At 35.2% G+C, this 19,849-nt stretch overlaps 1 protein-coding gene across 9 annotated transcripts in view; it reads right to left on the bottom strand.

The window, feature by feature from the left end:
* Window positions 1-19,849, bottom strand: part of CPT1A (carnitine palmitoyltransferase 1A) — a 45,184-nt gene that overhangs the window by 12,823 nt on the left and 12,512 nt on the right. For 7 of the 9 annotated variants that reach the window (XM_080620130.1, XM_080620135.1, XM_080620131.1 and 4 more), the window contains 15 exons: window positions 18,093-18,171; window positions 17,805-17,967; window positions 16,864-17,003; window positions 16,289-16,460; window positions 12,954-13,055; window positions 12,025-12,162; window positions 11,270-11,347; window positions 10,485-10,592; window positions 9,389-9,476; window positions 7,248-7,443; window positions 5,962-6,150; window positions 5,294-5,399; window positions 3,508-3,624; window positions 2,504-2,668; window positions 1,350-1,484 (listed from right to left, as the gene is read on the bottom strand). In XM_080620130.1, coding sequence (XP_080476256.1) covers window positions 1,350-1,484; window positions 2,504-2,668; window positions 3,508-3,624; window positions 5,294-5,399; window positions 5,962-6,150; window positions 7,248-7,443; window positions 9,389-9,476; window positions 10,485-10,592; window positions 11,270-11,347; window positions 12,025-12,162; window positions 12,954-13,055; window positions 16,289-16,460; window positions 16,864-17,003; window positions 17,805-17,945 — 1,875 coding nt within the window. In that variant the 5' untranslated portion in view covers window positions 17,946-17,967; window positions 18,093-18,171. Of the gene's footprint in view, window positions 1-1,349; window positions 1,485-2,503; window positions 2,669-3,507; window positions 3,625-5,293; window positions 5,400-5,961; window positions 6,151-7,247; window positions 7,444-9,388; window positions 9,477-10,484; window positions 10,593-11,269; window positions 11,348-12,024; window positions 12,163-12,953; window positions 13,056-16,288; window positions 16,461-16,863; window positions 17,018-17,804; window positions 17,968-18,083; window positions 18,172-19,849 lie in introns of those variants that run through there. The other 2 variants (XM_080620137.1, XM_080620138.1) reach the window with 2 other exon arrangements.

Consider the following 19,849-nt stretch of genomic DNA (forward strand, 5'->3'; position numbering starts at 1 on the left):
ATTTATTCATAGAATCATAGGGTTCTTTGTTTCTGAAGAAAGAACTTCAACTATTCATCTGCTTGGACTTCTCTGCCCCAAGATCTGATCAACTAAAATTCTTTTCATTATGCAACGTACTTTCAAAGACTGTCAACGTGAAAAAACAACCTCCCAAAGTAATGGCCTGGGGCTTTCAGGCTTCTCACTATTGCCCTCTTTACTCACTATCCTTACTAGCAGAAAATGTTTCCCTAATGTGTTTCTGCCTGAAATTTAAGTCCATTACTTCTTGGGGCAGGTAATAGATTGTTCCCATCATCTCTGCATCAGCCTTTCTTATCCTCTAGAGTACAACATGGCTTCCTATCTCTTCCACAGTGTTCTCTCTTCTTCAGGCTAGGCAGGAATAACTGAGTTCAAACTCTCCTCACAGATCCTCTTCAGAGGTTTCCAACCATCCTTCTTTCTCTTCTTTAGACTGTCTCCAATCTGTCTCTATAAATCCATATCTCAAGTGTGGTGTCCAAAACTGGACACACCATCCCAGCTAATACTGTATAGGAAAAATGTTTGGGAATGACAGACTACTAAAAACAAAGAGCAAGAGTAATTTAAGTGAGGGCTTTGTTTTTCCCAATGGCATAGCACTGAATATTCATTTACTGATTATTACAGTCCTAGATCTTTTTCATTATAACTTCTACCCATGCAGCTGTTACTCTGGCTTGGATGCAATACCTTGAGTACATTCCTATTTAACAAAACTCTGTTTTTAAACTCAAATTTTTATTAATTCTGAAGAACTGAAAATTCCATTCAGTTTAGCAAAACCTGCTGATACAATGATTTATTTCATCAACTGTGCCTAAAAAACACAACTAACAGTAGATTAAAAGAACAGACAGCTCTCACACTTCCCAGTATTGTCTAGGTTTTCCAAACAAAGAAGATTTTTTTTCCTAGACCATGCTTCTTTTGCCAGTCAAATGCCATGGGAAAGATGCATGTGAGTGATACTTGCTTCCCTATCAGAAAGAAAAGCCTAACTGGTAGGAAGTTACTCATTTCACAAATCTGTGTTTGAGTTTTTCAAGTCAAAAAAATCTCACAAGTAATTTCAGTTTTCTGGAGTTCAGGAACTATAAGAAATGGCATATTTGGCTAAGTTACTGCCATTCTCTTTTGGTATAGCCTTGAATTTTTGCCATATTGACAGACAACGTGGACAATTAACTTTATGCTGCATTTCCTTCCTAAAAAACAAACATAATTTCAAGGGTTTAAAAACTATTTAGGAATATATAACTGATATCTAGTGATAATTCATGTGCCTTGTGGAATTATACAGAACAATACCATGGACTTACACTTTCAGTTGGGTCTTCCATAGATCGAACAAAGTTGCATGACTCAACAGTACATGAACGAACAGTTTCAGTCCTGCCTTCTCTGAACAAGCGTGTCATAGAGGCTTCATACGTTAAAGAAAATTTTCCCATGTCCTTGAAAAGGGAAAAAAAAAAAAATCAGATCTTAAGGGTTTAGCCAGACTTAGCCTCACTTTCTTAATCCACAGTTCAAGGAAAGCACACAGGATATCAATCTCTCCACAAATTAAACTCAACATTAAGTTTTTAGTAGCCCATCATTAGACTTGCCTAAACATAAAGGCAAAAATGAGATTAGTAGCAGGATTTGATAAATGCTAATAGAACAACCAAATTAGCAAGGACTATCCTCACTGGTTTATATTCAGTCTTCTCCAGCTTATAACCAAAGATGACGCAAAAACCTGTTTAAAAGTTCAGGGACTTCCTAATTAAGACAGCTGTGGTAAATAATTAAGAAACTTACATTCTTAAAAGTATTTTCAGTTAAAAATTTAAGAGCATGGAGGCACATGCCAGTGTGGGGTTTTTTAAGATATGTGAGAACTGAAAACAATCTGCAAAATCCAGGGAATGTGGCTTCCATATTTCTGTAGATGTGCACAATCTACAGATTAAAAGTTGCCAAATGACAGAAGTTTATCTAACACATCTTAGAAAGTGATGTATATAAAATATATATCAGAACAGATTTTGACAGTCTTTCCAGTTTTAGATATGGAAGACGGGTGTTCAAATTGAAAGAGATGGGTGGATAATCAAATTATTTGCCATGTAGCTACCGTATAAGACAGACTGCAATGTTGATAGCAGCCAGGAAACCTGGGTGCTTTGGAAAAACATTTGGAATTACTTAAAAAGCCTAGAATAGTCTCTAAATAGCAACAACCAAAAAGCAAAATGAAAAACATGGACATTGCTATACTGGTATTTTCTGAAAGCATGCTACAGAAACGATGAACTAACAGAGGAATACACAGGCAGGCATTTCTGTTAATCCTTTTTGAGAGTGTAGTAGTGACTACTGCATTAAGGATGAACTCCAAACTGAAAGTTAAGTTTAACATTGTTTAGAACATGCTATACCCAGTTTAATGAGATTCTGTAAGTCAGAAACAGACTGTTCTTCTTACCCGATAGTGAGCAAGCTGCAGGGCAAGTTGCACGAAGGCATCAGGGCTGGTTTTTGCTTTCTTTATCAGTCCCTTCCCAAAAGTATCAAAGTAAAATGAATTGAAGTCCACATCATCTGCCAGAGCCACAGCAGTGCTCAGAGACCTCTCAACCATTTCTTGACACTAAAATAAATACACAGGCATGCATATGTGTGCATTAATGGCTTTTGAGAGAACTGTTGAAAGAGTGCAAGTATTTTTAATTGATAACTAAGAAATGTTGCCTTTATGCATGCCAGAAACTATTACCAATAATCTCCCTTTGGAGACTGATGAGACGCTACCTTTGGCAGAAAGTTAAAATTCAAAATGCTAATAAAAAGTTTTCAGCAATATACCTCTGGATTCCAAAAATTAGGGTTTAAAAATCCACCAGCATTTAGACTGTTCAGATCACTAGAATAACCCACAGAGGTAGAACAGCAATAACTGTGTGGCTTCCAATCTGCCATACATGCTTAATTAAGCATATCACCAACCATTACCTTTTTATTAAAAATTAAAATCCAACTAGATGGTGGCAGTGTGTCTTCAACTCAGGCCAAAAAGTAAATAAATCAAACCTTATTAGACATCTACACAAAATTTTGAACTCAAAAAAGACAGCTAATCTCAAGGAACTATTACAGGAAAGCATTTGTTGTAATGATAATAACGACTTCAACTTCATTTTAATACAATTACTATTCAAAATAGGTGGCCACTTATTTTTGACATGTGGCCACCCAAGAAAGTTTCTAGTAAAAAAGTTGGCATTTCCTGGCCAGAATTTTTAAAGTGACCATTAAAAACCCCTGATACTTTTCCAAGTAAACTGAGTTTTGTCCACACATGAAATACATCTTACAGGATACAAAGGAATTTTAAGCTAATTTGTATTGTTATCAATAAATACTTAAATGGTTTGACTGCTCAGAAAAAGGTGAGCTTTTTCCTCAAACCACTAGCTGTTCTGTACTTACTTCTTCTGGAATTTCCCACTGCAGTTTGGTAGGAACAGGAATATTTTGATTGGTATCTCCTTTGCAATGCCCATCTTCTGAATAGCCCAGTTCAAGATAGTCAGTTGCCATTACATTCTGCAAAGAATGATACTTCTTCAGAATTGCAGCACATTACATACTGTGGTGAAATTAGGATTTCATTGTGAAATCAATACAACCCATTTTCACTACCCAATGAAATACTCTGAGTGGGAAAAATACCAGATATGCAAACATCAATTACACTTGTACATTTCGTTAGATGCTACTGAATTAATCAAAATATTTCCATTAGAAAGCCACCTCAACTTACTAGTAGTAAAAAAAAAAAAAAAAAAAGTTTTAAAAAAATCAAATCTTAGAGGCTTAGATTTCACCACTTCTGATCAATTTACACTCTAGAGTGTTTCGGCAAGATTTGCATCCCACTCAAAATCGATTATTTTGTATGTGCACTAGAGTTCTTAGGTGGAGAACTAAAATATTTCCAACATGAATGATAGAACTTGGAACAACAGACGAAATAAGCTCAGTCTTACAAGATTTCAAACAACATCCTCAATGTAAAAAAGAACAAATAAATGAACAAATAAATAAATAATGCAGGATTATCAATAGATTTGAAGCTGCTCAATATGGAAAGATAAAGCTTGACAAAGATCTATTGCATGTTTTATATATAGTTCTGTTATTTTAATTTTCTCACTTATTTGTCAGAACATGTCAAATGTTAAAAAAGCTTAAACCATTGTATTAAAAAAATAGGCGCTATATAAAGAGATAACAACAGATAACTTTTTAGGAACTGAAATCCTACTTAGTTTATTTTAGTAATCTTAATTCTTAGCAGAAAATGAACCGATTAATTGTAAGTACAGAGATATGAACTAAAGCATGCTACAACACTCAAAAGAAACCAAGGGAACTCTTTTCTCATTGAGCTAATCTAAACTGCACTGTCAAGTCAATCTCAAATCAGTTCAGCCTTCTTTCTTCCCTGTTTAGAGAATGCTCAAAAGAAATTAGTTTTGTTTTTGTTTTTGGGGTTTTTTTTGTGTGTTCTTACACAGATGGAAGCACTCATATAATAAAATTGGTACACTGGGGTGCCATTCAGACCCAAGACCCATTTGCATACATAATAAAATCACAATCAGCTACTGTTTATGAAGTAGTTTTGAGTGATTAAATCATGTAACTGTTTATATGTTTAAGCTTCAAAAAGAAAAAAATTAAATAGGATTTCAAGTAAAAAGCTAAGGTCATGATGAACAGACCTGGCAAAAAATGCATTTATTCAATTTATTGTAAACAAACACAAGAGATAATATATCAATCTGCATCTCATCAAACAACAGCGTAGAGGAAAAGTTTAACTCTGAACCATTTCTTTAAATTTTGAAAGTAAGTGTGGGATTTTTATAATGCAAGAAAGCTTAAGTGCTTCACAGGAGCACGTATATATGCAAAATACAATGCTATATCAAATCCATTGATTTTGAATCTTATAAACAAGTTAAATGGGAAACTATCACTTTTCTATGAGACATCTATACTCATTAAAATGGAATATAAACCTTTCATTTATACTTTTCTTTTAAGCAAGAGGCAGGGTTTTAAAGTCTACAGTTGCTATAGACACCAGCATGTAATCACTCACAGCAATGTGAACGCAAAGGATTGGTAGTAACTGGCCATCTTCAGGACCACTGCACAGACCGTATCCCATTATCTCCTGCATTAGCTTTTTGTACGAAACACCTACCTCCCAGAGGTGTCCGACAATAGGAGCATCTGCCCATGAGTGCTCTGCATTCAGACCCATTCTGCCATTTTTGAATATTATAAGAGTGAATGATTTATCAAACCACCTACAAAAGAAATTAAGATTTCCTGATAGTTTTGTACATTACAAAAGCATTTTTACACTTTAACTTCATCTCTCTCAAAAAATCCCATTCAAATGCACTAGTTCGTGGCTTCTCCCTCACCCCCCAGTAATAGTATATTTATATCTCTCAATATATTAAGAAAGATTATTAAAAAAATTGAGAAAGACTGTTACCATGGCCTATCTAGACAGGATATGGGGCAATGGTTATAAACTCTAAGATAGATTTACATCTGACAGAAAGGAAAAGTGTCTTTTAGCATAACAGTGGTGAGACACTGGGCAGGTTTCCCAGAGAAGCTGTGGGTGCCCCATCATTGGAAGTGTTCATACTCAGGTGGACTGGGCTTTGAGCAATTCGATGCAGTGAAAGATGTCCCTGCCTATGGTAAAGGAGGTGAACTTTGAAGGTTTATTCCAATGCAAACTATTCTGCAATTCAATGAAATTTATCAGCTTATAAGTCTCTAATTCATATGCATTAGTCAGGTGAATTAGTGAAATTCTAAAAAAAGAGGTGTTTTCCAGAGTCACTACTGTACCTGTCATAACATTTGCCATGTATTAGGGATTTTGCATATACATCCAGTGACCTTACTGGGTCTTCTTTCGTGTACCCTCGCTCGATGTCATCTAATGTTACAAAAAATGCTGCTTTTTCAATAGCATCTAAGGACTGTTTGTTCTTTCCATGGCTAAAATAAGCCCGTCGAGCTTTAGCCCATGGTACCCTGCAAAAACCAATTTTGTTTATTGACAGATTATGAGAATTTGACAACATTTTATCACTCTTAAAATCACTATGACATTAATGCTACTTTTATCAAATTTGAAGCAACTACTTTCATTGCATTTAAACTGTATCAGCAGAGAAAAGTTCTGAAAATACATGTACAATGTAACCCTATGAACCAATTCAACTTATCATACATGCAAAGCTTAATCTAAATTCAATATTTCTGCAGCATGCAATGCGTATAGATCATCTACATTTATAACTGAACAAAACAAAATGTTTATTATATGGAAGAAAATAGTAATAATAATGAAAAAAAATCAGACAAATATCAACTGCTGTAACATCTAAACCTGAGTCTGGACAATTGTCAAAAAAAGTTTCACTGGAAATGCCTGAAACAGAACTGAAGTTAAAGAAGTTCTGAACAATGTAATTTCTGTACAGTTGCACCATGTATATTTACATGTTTCTGTGGTTTTCCAAATGAAAAAAGATATCTGCTTGTTTTAAAGCAGAAAGTGAGAAAAAAAAGGAACTCCTAGTAAGAAAGCATATCAAAATCCACAGTCACTGTCCAGAAACAATTAGGCAGATTGATCTAAACTTGTAATGATTTAATTGAATTCATTGATTTTGTACTTAAAACCGAGTACATAGTGCTTTATTTTGTAGGTGAAAATCATGAATATGCAGTAACAGTTATCAGATTCACATTCTTGATCTTAAGTTTTATGATACTGTTAAAATGCCAGTGAACCCCAGAGTAGATATAAAACTCAGGTAGTTCAGTATGTGTAATACTGTAAAGCTTCCAATTACCACCCTTATGATAACCACAATTAAACCAAACTCCTCCAGCTAAGTACATGTAATCTGTATACAGGGATGCCACTGCAAAATTACTTTCAACTCCATGTAGTTACAAATGACTGAAGAGGTTTCGCATCTTAGCAATACGTAAAATCAGGGATCAAGGTATAATCAACTGACTGCAGACTATTTTAAAATTCCAAAGCCAGTATTGAATTAGTATATTATCCAACTATCTCTAAATATTGAAGTATATTTAAAAAATAATAACGATCTTACCTATCTCCTGCAGTAAGAGCTGCTAGTTTCTCTTCACCAGCCTGAGGCTCTGAACCATCATCAAGAATTCTTTGCATCTGCTGTTCAATTTCTCTGGGTTTCAACAGTCTGCCATCATGGTACAGCCATACTTTGAAGTAACGGCCCTTATGATACACAACAATGTGTTTGCTGTCTTTCACATGCTGGACAGTATCTAGAAATTGCAAACACTTTGTGAAAACAAAGCTGAAGTCTCAAAACACTAATGCACTAAACACCAAATGCCTACTGCATGCCCTACCAGTTAGCCACAGTTTATTTATTTTAACAAAGTAATATAGTGTGAGATAAACCAATCCCCCATTTTATTTCAGCACAAAGATTCCTGCATGAAACAAGTCAAATATCCAGATTTGACAATAATTTGTATGCGTAGTACCACAAGTTTCCACTCTGGTGGCCAATATTAAAAGTGAGCACTAGTACTGTAGTCTCATTTATGTAGTCAACAAAAGAACACACTAGATGAGTCTGAGGAAAGGTACTTTTAAATCATTTTCATTCAAGTTCTAGAGAATTCATGGTATAATCTGTGGGGAGTCTTAAAAGCGCACAAATTAAGTACCATAAGTTTTGTTCATATGTATCCTGACAGGTACAGAATGAATGCTCCATCTGTGGCCAAGAAGTGTAGTGTTATGGAAATCAGTGAAGCAGAAAACCTAAGCCACAAATTTTTCCTAACTTTATTATTTATATGGCTTAATTGTCATAAGCCTAAAGTTCATCTCGAAAGCATTATATCAAACCACACGTGAAGGTTTCTGCAGAAGCCAGGGAAAGCCCTCAATTGATGAAAACTGTCGACTGAATCCCTTCACTGCCTTAAAGAACCATTACATTACTGTGAATCTGGGAAGAACCATTACTGTACTTAAATTTGAAAGAAACTGAGGAGAACCATTAAGATATACAGGAGGTATGTTATAATCAGGTGTTATAGTTAGAATGGGCTACTGATACGCTTTTTTGCAAATCTGATTTCAGACTAAGAGAATGCCAAAACCAAAGTTAACTGCAAACAGTTCATACTTTAATTTTATTGAGGGCAGGGAGGAGGCAAGGGTTGCTTAAAAGTACTCTAAATAACAAGAGTTCACATAGTACACCTGTATAATATAGATTTTAAAAACTGCTAGTTTACTTAAGCTACCAGTTCATGTTCAGGGAGTAATCACCACCTCCATTTTGCAGATAAAGGAAGTGGAACCATAACCAGGAAATAATTCCTCAATAATCTACCAAGTGTTAATGAAATGAGTGCAATGAGAGGATATGTACACCTACAGTGAGGAAGTGTATATGAATTGTCACAGAGACTTTGGGGTTTTTTTGACTGAGCTAACATGATTGCTTGTGATCATATAGGCATATCCTTAGTCTTCCACAATAAATGGAAGTTGCAGGAACAGATTCAGGAGAGAATGACCCTGCTGTAAGTCAACAGGTGCACCCCACTATTCAAAATTAAAATGTGAAAATTTAGTTACTCATAGCTTTGGATAATCAGACCACTGCTGGGAGTTAGGGCAGGGAAGGAACTAACAAAACTCAAAGTATGTATTTTCTTAATGTATTACAGAGACAGTTTTGGACACCAGCTTTATTACAAGTGATTTCACTTAGCTCGTGTCTTACCGCACATGTAAGGTAACAGCACAGGTCAAGGTAATAGTGATGCTGAAAACCTTGACAGGACTAAGACTCTACCTGCCTCTAAACCAGTTAGACATTCACATTGAGAACACTTCATTGGGATGTTGTTGTGAACCATAAACTGAAAGGAAAAAAGTTAAAGACAAGCAAGCAAAAGGTTTTAATATAGTTGAGATAGGAGAACACAACTTCAACAAACATAAACCCATGGATATCAAAGGATCCTCAAAGAGTAGAATGGAGAAAACTAAAGAAATTTTTTCCTTTTAGGGTATTTTGAAATATCTAGCAAACTGTAGGAGTTCATTAGTTCCTGAGTAGTGGAACACAGCATTGATGTGTCTGTCAGATCTTTACCTGGGAAAAAAAGGCATTTTAGCACAAAATACCTCCAAAACTGAATTCCATTAAGATGCTTATTTTTCTTGGCTGGTCCTGCTTACCTGATTCCTCTCCTGGGATACGAGAGGTGTTAAACATCCGTTCCCACTGAGCTGAGCAGAGTGGAACAGTGGATCCCATCAGAAGAATCTGTGCCACGAATATACATTAAAATGTTCATATATTTGGTATATACAATTAGAAAAAGAAAAAAAACCAGGATCTGGCTAGAAGGCTGTAGAATATTAAGATTCACAATATATAAACTCAGGATTCCCCTCACCCCCATTGTGTTTTCTTGAATTACGTGTAGAAGATTCCACTAACATTCCAGTAGCTGTATTTTTTTCCCCTCCTACCAAAAGCTCACCCTTGAGGAGGGATGACTGAACCTAGCTAGCATCTGAAATACAAAAAGCTCTCAGTGGCCAGTCCAGATGCAAAACTTAAACATGCAGCATGCATTACCCCTTAATTGTTTCTTTTAAAGCCATTTCTGGGTGTGTAGGAACAAAAGTTCACATTTCTCAGATTTGTAGTTACATACAATTAGTCACATTACTGACCATCAACAAAACTACTTGTTTCCACAATATTGTTCCGTACAACATACAGGCCCTGAATAGAACAGAAATTCAGAATGGGATTTACCTTGCCGATGTTTGCTACCTAGAAATTAGTACAACACAGGATTTTATCTGTACTTCAGCTGCCACTGGCTCACTCTTGGCCTCAAGGTCCAGTCCTTTGTCCCAACCACCCCTTATGCTCACATCACATGATAACTCAGACTTACAGACTTTCAGACTTCAGGAGCTCAAAAGTACCATTACATGCTAAGTACCTAACAATAGCATCTGTTATATGGAATGCTTAACATATTCAAGTACAAGTCTCAGTCTTTTGGGCAAATACATACATTAATTCTAAATACTGCAATTAGTTGTCATGACAGAATCCTGTATTTCTGATAATTGGTATTTTCTGCCATGTGCAATTCAAGTGATAACCCAAGATGGAACAAAATTTGTGGTCCCAAACATCTTACATGTAGTTCTGACAATAAAACATTCCTCTTCTCTCCATTCTGAAAACAGATCAAGTGCTTGCAGATTATGCTAGAAAAAGACCAAAGGCCACTTAAACCGATATACATACTGGCTTGATTTCTTGTCTGTCCAGTTTTTTCCGATAGAGCAGGATGGCATGGATAACATTACCAGCTCTAGCTGCCTGGATGGTTGTGGGAGATAAATAAAGGAAGTCCTATAAAGTACATAAGAAACGTAAGTCAATGATTACCAGGCTACATTTAAAATAAAAAGAAGTACTGATAGTACTTCTCATTCACTTCCTTATAGTTTATTCTGGTTAATATGGAAAAGGCTTTAAAATATATTAAGTGCACTAGTGCAGTGAGTTGATGACTTGAAACTTAAATTTCTTCAACAGCCAATCTCCTTAAACAGCATCAGTCCTGAAATGTAAATGATAGCTGCTCATCATCCCAGTAGAAAAGACAATACTACTTAGAACTAAATCCAAGACTATCAAATTTCCTCTTTCTACTTTAAATTTTAACATTTTTTTACAATTTTACTTCCTGTAAAGACATTTGTGAATATGAGCACACACCTTGCTGAATTGTGTTACCCATGAAGTTTTATATAGAGCTTTTGAAAGCATTACTTATTGCAGTAAGAACAAAACTGTAGAGTCACTATTACATGAGTTTGCCTAAGTGGCAAAAGTTTGTTATTAACATAGCACTGTACTTGAAGATGTTGGGTGCACATTAAAGGTTTTTCCTAAAAGGAAATAAAACCAAGGTCATTTATTCAGTGGCAATAGATTTCTAGGCAGAAAGATATAATGAAATAAGCACCTGGCAGAAATTTTTCTGTGCCTCTTTGGCCCATAAGGTGTTTATATTATTTACTTACCATTGCAAAATAATTACTATTAACCATTATTGGTCCACGTCCTCTAAGGTAGACATATTCTTCCCACCAATCACTAACCTGCAGTAGGAAGACAAAACCAGTAAAATCTCATTACTTCCACAGTTTGTCTTCTATGTTAATGACTCCACAATACAACATTCAATACAGATGCAGAAAGGAAACTGCTAGCTTGCCTTCCTACTTAAAAAAGAGAAACAAAGAAAAACATAATTTGTGTTAAACTTTAGGGAAAAATCAGGAATTATCTTAAAGTTCTCACTACAATGCTGGGTTTGGGTTTTCTTTTTGGTAAAACCAAAACCAAACAAGCAACACAAAACAACAACAAACAAAAACCTAAATGTAAAAGCCAAACCATACATACACAAAAAAACCCAAACCAAACCAAAAAACCACAACCAAAAACCCCCAAACAACCCCCCACCAAAAACCAAAAACCAAACTACGGAACAGAAAAAAAAAATAATCATAACAGCAAATGCTAAATCACCTGCTCTGGGATAATGAACACAAAATGAGGATTTATTCTTTCAAGTTCCATTCACTAGACTGTTTATCAAACTATGCAAGTTATTTATGTGCAAATCAGGTGGTCTCTGATGCACTTTACAAAAATATGAGGCAGTTTCAATTGCCTTCTTTTACATTTAAGAAAGGTGAAAGTTAAGCCAAAAAGGGCAACAGGCAACAAAGTATGTCTATTGAACAATTGAGCCTCCTATTTATATACTTACATAGTTTGTGGCCCACCAGGATTTTAGCTTCAAATACCACTGAAGCCTTGGTCCCAGATTAAATGCAAAATCTTTGGCAAGACCTTCCATTCTTCTGAACTCTTGATCATTCATAAGCGGCCGAACTGATTCCAGATACTAGAATACAGGAGAAGAATCAGTATCAGTATGTAACTAATGCATAGCTTTGCACCATTCCTATGCAAAGCGTTTGAACTGTAGGCAAAGATTATCCAGGCTCAATTCATAAGGCTGCAAATACCATGTTGTTAAAATAAGAGTATATACTCTTCTAAACATCTGCCTGCAAACTACAGAAATGAGATCTTTTTTCAGACATTTGTCAGCAAATCACATATGAAAGAGACTACTTCTCTCAAAATATTTTCCACGCAGAAGACAAGCAGCTTTTTCAGTATCAGGCATTTTTTTGTCTCTAGAAATCCAACCTGTGGTTTCTACAACAAAGTGTCCTACTTACATATTTTGCTATGAGCTTTTGTGTCCTAAAACACATTTTATGTTCAAGCTGTGGAAGATAAGAAAACCATAAAGTTTCAAAACCCTGGAAATCACACTCTGTTGCATAGTTTTACATCAGACATCACATCATCCAATATGAATTACATTAGCTTCAAATTGTCACCAGTTTCAGTGGTTTGTCACAGCCTTTGTTTTAATTTCTATGCAGAAGTTTTCATCCATGACACCATATTAATACCACCATATAATACTTCTTACAAGACATGGTAAAAAAAAAAAAAAAAAAAAAAAAAAAAGAACAAAACAAAACCAAAAAACCCAACAAAAACCACCACAACCAAAAAAACAAAAAAAACCCCAAAACCCACAAAAAGCCCAACAATTTCAAGGGCATCTAAATATGGATTCAATGTTACTGACTAAAATGAATTAATAAATATACACACCCTATTGACTGTGTCTTTAACAGCTGGAACTGGCAATCGTGGTAAAGATGACTGGAAACTGTACAGCATAGGTTTACGTCCCGAGAAGAGTTTTACAAGTGTCTGAAGAAAAGCAAAAACAAAATACACACCTCAAATTACTAAGTTCAACAAAAGAAAAATGGTGGAGTAATAAACTGTAATTCATAAATAAAGTGTAACTCAGTTCTTTTCACTGGTAAATTATACAGTACTAAATTTAGCAAACTATCATATTTATCACTGTTTCACAAATAAAAAGGCACTGACATAAACTAACTTTCTAAGGGTTAAACAACATGTCAGTGGAAGAGAGACAGTTATAGTCATTCTTGACTATCTACTGGTCATTAGGCAATATTGTTTATAAGTGGCACACCTTAAGCTCAACAGAAAATGAAGACAGTTACTTAGCACTTCTTTTCTTCATACATTTCCCTCTGTAAATATTAAAAAAATCAAGTCTAACAGTTGATTTTCTACTATATAATAGATACTGCAAAATATCTATGTTGTGCTTGAAAACAGGAATCATTAATCAAGCCCATGCACTAGCCATGACCCAGCTAAGGATTCTGGATACCTATAGCCACCTTTAAAAATAGTAATAATGCTTTGGAATCATGGTTTAATATTTTCCAAAGGCATAGCTCAACATTAATAGCATTGATGTTACAGGGAGTTTCTTAAGCATGAGTGTATCTCACGTAGTCTACTGCATGATTTGAACACACCAAATTGGGCAAGCATGCCAGTATTATACTCAGTGCTTGTGTTACAAAAAAACACCAAAACAAAACGAAAGAGGCAGAGATGACCATTCCCCTTTTAGCTTCAGTTATTAGAGCATCTGCCGTTTTCCACGGTAGACCGAAGACAGAAGCAACATTCTTATTTATGCCAACTTTTTAGCTGTGACACACACCAGGCTGAAAGTCTAGATTATGCAACTTACATGCTACACAGGAAAGGATTTTGACATTATCACCCTATTTCAGCATAAAAGTAAGGTCAAGTATAAGGATCCAGTGGAACCTTTATTGTTGAATTCAAATCAATAGGCAAATTAAGATTAAAGACCGAAGACAAAGCATGCCATTGCACAATTAAATTTCTTCCTTCTATACCCTCCACAACTGACAAAACTACTTGTTAAATCTTAAGAGTTTTCCCCTCAATCAATTTCCTTGGTCAGCACAGAAAGAGGAGGTTGTTTAACACAGCATAAAAATATTAAGAATTGCAGAATATCACCAACAACAAAGACCTCCCTGCAATGGACAATCTGTTTCAGAGCTGTCAGATGTACATGATGCACCACAGTGGTCAGCCCAATGAAAACTAGTTGTGCTTCATGACAAGATAAATTTGAAGCCAGGTGAGAGGAAAAAAGAAAAAAAAAAAAAAATCTCAGTTTTTCATATGAAAATTTAATTCTATACTTGGAGACAATTTTATTCCAGAACTCTTCAGACAGGAAAAGCTGAAATTAACTTCAGGCAGAGAGTACCTGCTCAAACGGCAAAAACAGCAAGCACATTTCAAAGTATTTCTCTCTGAAGTAAAGTTGCAGAGAATACGTGACAGTCTGACACCAATAAAGTAATCCAACAGACACATGTAGTTAATTACACCTCTGATTTCATGTGCAAACACAGCAAATAATCTCATCCTAGCATATGTTGCACCTGTTCACAGATTATTATTATTTAACTATTTTTAACTGCAACTAATACTTGCATTTTTCTCCTAATCCTAGTACAGAAAATTTGACTTTAGGAGATTAAATATATACATTAAAACTGCCACAAAACTTTCAACCAGCCTGAAAAAAAAATCACTTTGTAATGTGACTGAAACCAGAGCTCAGGTTTTTGATCTGCTTGACTATTTGAACAGAAGACAGTATATTCATAATAGTTAAGAAAAAAGAAACACAAAATCCAGAAAAAACATGTCCAGACAATTAGACAATAGTAAAGGATAATAAAAATCTAGAAAACTGAGGTAGTTTATACTGTTTTCCTAAAGAAACCGTTCTTCTCTTTTGTTGGGGCTAACTAAAGAGAATAAGGTATTAAAATAAAACTTCATATTAAGTATAGAGAAGACACTGCAGGACATACACCGTTACAGTGTTCTGCTTTTTAAAACATATATAATACACAACAAAATACATATGCAACATTCAATAGACAAAAATTTGCAAATACAATATGCAACAAAGCATGGTAAGTAGTATTACAATTCATACTATTTAAGGTTGATAAGGCAATATTAACAGCTTTAAAATATCTGTCTGATAGGACATGCTGTAACCCCAGGCATCTACAGCTTCAAGCAATTGACAGAAAGCCTTACCATTCAGAGCCTGTACTGTACAAATTCGTGTCATGAGGCTCCTGATACCGCTTCCAGGAGAAACTATCAATTAGAAATTTCATTTGTAACACATGAACATTAAATTCTATTTTAATGTACCATTCTGGATACCTGTTCTTGAATATATTTCATAATAAATCATAACACGGTGTTAAGTCTAACACACATCAGTTCATTTTTGACACTACAGAGACTGATTCTGTCATAATAGGGCACAAGTTATTTCTACAACAATACTGGCCAAAGTGAGTTGAAAGAACTGTGTCCAAGAAACAAAAACCCACTTCACCTCTTGGACCACCTATATATACACACACATTTCCTCACTTTATAGCTATCACATCCGTTAAGGATCCTTTTCCAAAGCACCAGAGTAATCAACAAGAGCCAGATCACTCTCACCTTACGTTTATGTGAAAACTGGGTAATAAGCTACCAGCCTTAAGCCTTTTTTCCAATTCATTTTGAAGGCTAGAATAAAATCAATTGAAAGGACATTCAGTATTGTCTTTAAGCATAAGATTAAATTAATAACAGATGACTATAAATCCTAACATTTCAACAAAGAATTAGGATAGCACTTTCTGGGGAGGACAAGATTCTTTGGTGCAGTTGCAGCCCAAGTTCTTCCAGCTGTACTTGCATGTAGAGAAAAAGTAGGTGTATTTGAGTCACACAGCCCCAAGGCATTGGCAAATACTGAAGTTATTCTTGCAGCATTTACTCTTACTTCTACAAGGCCATCCTGAATAACTTAATTACAGTATCAGAAGGATGACAGTAATTAGTAGAAACATCTACCCAACAGCCTGTTGGGTCCTCCTGTCCCATGACACAGAAAACACAAGAAAGGAAAAAAAACCTACAAATTTTATTTTTAGAGTTTAAAGTGCAGATCAGATAAAAGATGAAACATTAAGAAAATAGATCCTTACCATCCAAATCTTGGTGCCTGAAGAAAGCTTGCCATGTTCAGCAAACATCCAACCATGATAGGAAAGCAGCATTTTGAGAGAGTAGCGCATTGTGACAATAAGGGCAACCCAAAGTCCTGTGCCAAAAAGTATTCCACTCACGATGTTCTGTGTTTGGTTTGACATATAGCCACTATTTAAAACAAAAACCAGCATGTGCCAGTTAACATCAGTTTAAGTTCTGAAGGGAACCTAATATTGCAAACCAAAGTCTAATGGTACTGCAGGCAGGCATTACACAAGTTCCATGCCTGTTTAGCCCTTTTTCATAAACTCCTTTCCAAACACCCTCCCATGCAGTAAGATCAAAGGCCACAGAAGTTGCCAAATGTGCTTCCCAAAAATTCAGAAAACAATGTAGTAATACTGGTATAACAACCTACTCTTTTCATGCCCTCACACATCTGCTTATTGGGCTTACTCCATCACAAACATACTGTTCAAAAACTGATGCACTTTAACAGGATTAGCTTTAAGAGTAGTGACAAAGAAAATTGGTTTCCTTTAGAGAAACAGTACCTTTTCAGTCTACTTACGTTGTGTCAAGTGTTCGGTTGATTTTAGCTATTAATCCTAAAGAAGGATCAATTTTGGCATACATTGTTGACATCACACCCACAAGTACAATAAACCAGCTAGATGGGCTAGCAGGGAAAACGCCAGTGATAATTCCATTCTGGAAAGAAAAGCCTTCACATAATTTTTTTCATACCAAAGTGGTTGACTTCATATTACCATGGAAGGAAACAAAAATCAACACATTTAAGTCATATAGTTTTAAACAGTCCTTCTCATAGCTTTGTAAGAAGATTTTATTAAGACTACTGTTAAAAATATGCTTTTGAAAGAGATGTTGAAGTTAGCCTGTATCTTATCTAGTTTGCTACTAATATAATACATACTTACTATTTATAATCTCATGAATAATAAATTTACAACAATCTATACCTCAACAGAAACATTACTACTTAGCATAACTTATACAAGATAGATGTTCAGGTAACTTTTTGAAAGCAGCAGAGATTCTCATTAATTTGAAAATTTAATTTTGGCAAAGAATACATAAAATCAAGAGTGTAGTCTTGTACCTTTAAGTAATGACACTAAAAATCGCAACTAGTTATATTTCTGACTTACGTTAAAAGATTACATAATTACATGAGGTATTATGAAAAAGAATCAAGTATATTAAATCTATCATTAATTTCAATATCTATTACATCTTGCTTCCACAGAATAAATCCAACACATGTACCCTTTCAGTCTTCACAGCATCACCCCATGTTACCTTCCTCAGTATCCCTTCTCTTAACTAAAACTCATAAAAGTCTTCCACAATAAAGAACTTTATTTGCCATAAAGGAGGAAAGAAAGAAAAAAAAAAAGGAATTTTTTTTTTTACCTAAACAGAACTTCAACAAATCTATAAAACATTAAATAACTCTCAAATTTGGTGGGCTTAACGAATTTGAAATACCTTGAATCTGATGAACTTTTTCTTCCATGAATGGACACCAGATAGGTAAATTTGTTTGAGTGCCTCATGGCTCATTCGCAGGTCAATCCCATCTGGAGTTACTGTAAATTGAAAAGCTACTGCTTGGTAAGCTTCTGCCATCTTCAAAGTGAGTTCTGTAGTTCTGTCAAAAAGCAAAGTTAAAAAATTATTTCCTTTTTGTTCAAAGGAACCAGAAACTAGTCCATTTCTAGCAAGATATCTTCCACACCCTAATTCTGGGACACCAAATTTACATACAGTACTTGCCTCTTCCTTACAGGCTATGCTTGCACTTCAGTCTTGAGTATCGCTGTGTTAATTAAGGTACTTCTTCTAACCACAGCAGCTGAAAATGGAAGCAAAACACTCATGTAATTCAGGCCTTTTGGCAGGATCATAGCAAGCTGTATATCGTGTGTGCATGCAATATATAAAAATTCAGAGCAGAAAATTAAAGCTGTAGTATTTAGAAAAAGTAAATGGCAGGTACACAGCATCTCTCTGTGTAATGATAAAAGAGATTCAGAAAATGTTTTGGGGTTTGGTTTGCTTTTTGTTTGGGTTTTTTTTTTCCTCTTAACATTTTGAAACAAAAGGTATTTAAAGTTTTCACCTCAGCTAGCAAAACAGAGCTGCTTCAGGCCATATTTTCCTCTGATTTTTTTTTTCATATATTAATTTCAAGCTGATTCGTCCCAGCCATTTGACACTATAGCCTGAGTGCAGACTGAGTCAGGACTGGCAAATAAATGCCAAATCAAAACTATGCAGAGTTGAGGAAACAAAATCACAGCTGTCGGAAAGATGACCTTCACACAAACAAATCTGAAATGAAGAGGAAATGTCATTCAACTGTAGCTCAGTTTAATTACCCACAAATATCAGTGACCATGCCAATATAGACCATCACAATAGGTAGGCATAACTGGCTCAAATACATACCACTTGAAGTTAAAACGAATATAAACATGTAAACAGAATCACAGTCACATCCCAACTTTCTCTGAGGATACAACCAATTCAAACTGAAATGTACACTCATATTTATCAGCTCATCTTCATAGCTTCCTTCTTTCTTTAACCAGCATTTTTACATAAACATCCTGGAAGTTACCCCTGCTCATAATTAATTCAGACTAATATTGTTTGAGCACTTACAATCAGAACATAGATTTTTGCAGACCATATAACATTAAAATGGTCCAAACTACATATTCTTAAGGAGATCATCATGACTTCAAAGTATTTTGTCCACATTCATTTATTAGCTCACCAAAACTTCTGTGCATAATTCTAAAAACAATATCCTCTTAGAAGTAGAGAAATCCATAATCCCATCTGTAGAGCAGGATTCAAGGGCAAATTTTAATATGACATTTTTACTGGTACAAAATACAATGCTATCAATACTAAATGTTTCAAGGCAGCACTGGCATTTCTATTTAAACAAAAATCAAAAGAAGGTACAACTACTTCATGCCTTTTGAATCCTAAGGCCTGAAATTTAAATTTCTTTTGCAAACCTGAAGCTTAGGCTTTGTAATTAAGCTTAAATTCTGGTAGACATTCAACCCCTGCAAGTGAGAGCTATCAGTGCAGTTTAGCTGAGCACTTCAAAAGCAGACTATTAGACTGTAGTACTGCTCCTTTAGTCTTTAAGCATTCTACTATGTCAAAGTCATCTGAAGCATGAAGAAGAGTGCAAAGGTGTATGAGTAGACAGCTAGGTAATATAAGAACTGGGAATGTTGCAGTAATAGTAAGCTTAGGAAATAAACACCCAACAGAGGAATAGAAGGAGCATTAGGCAGAGAAGAACAAGGAAAGTGCTGTTGCACAAAATCTGGCAAGGCTGGTGACTAATTGGTAGCAACTGCTTACAATATTGAAAGTGTGTGCCCCTATAGCAGCCCCCAGTGCTCAACCTCTGCAGTACTGCTATAGTGGCTGATAGTAATTCACGCATCTCCTAAATCCATCAGCCACTGCTCAAGTTTTACAGGCAGAGTCCTGGGTGAATCAGG

This window comes from Psittacula echo (genome assembly GCF_963264785.1).
Source record: "Psittacula echo genome assembly, chromosome: 5".
NCBI lineage: Eukaryota > Metazoa > Chordata > Aves > Psittaciformes > Psittacidae > Psittacula > Psittacula echo.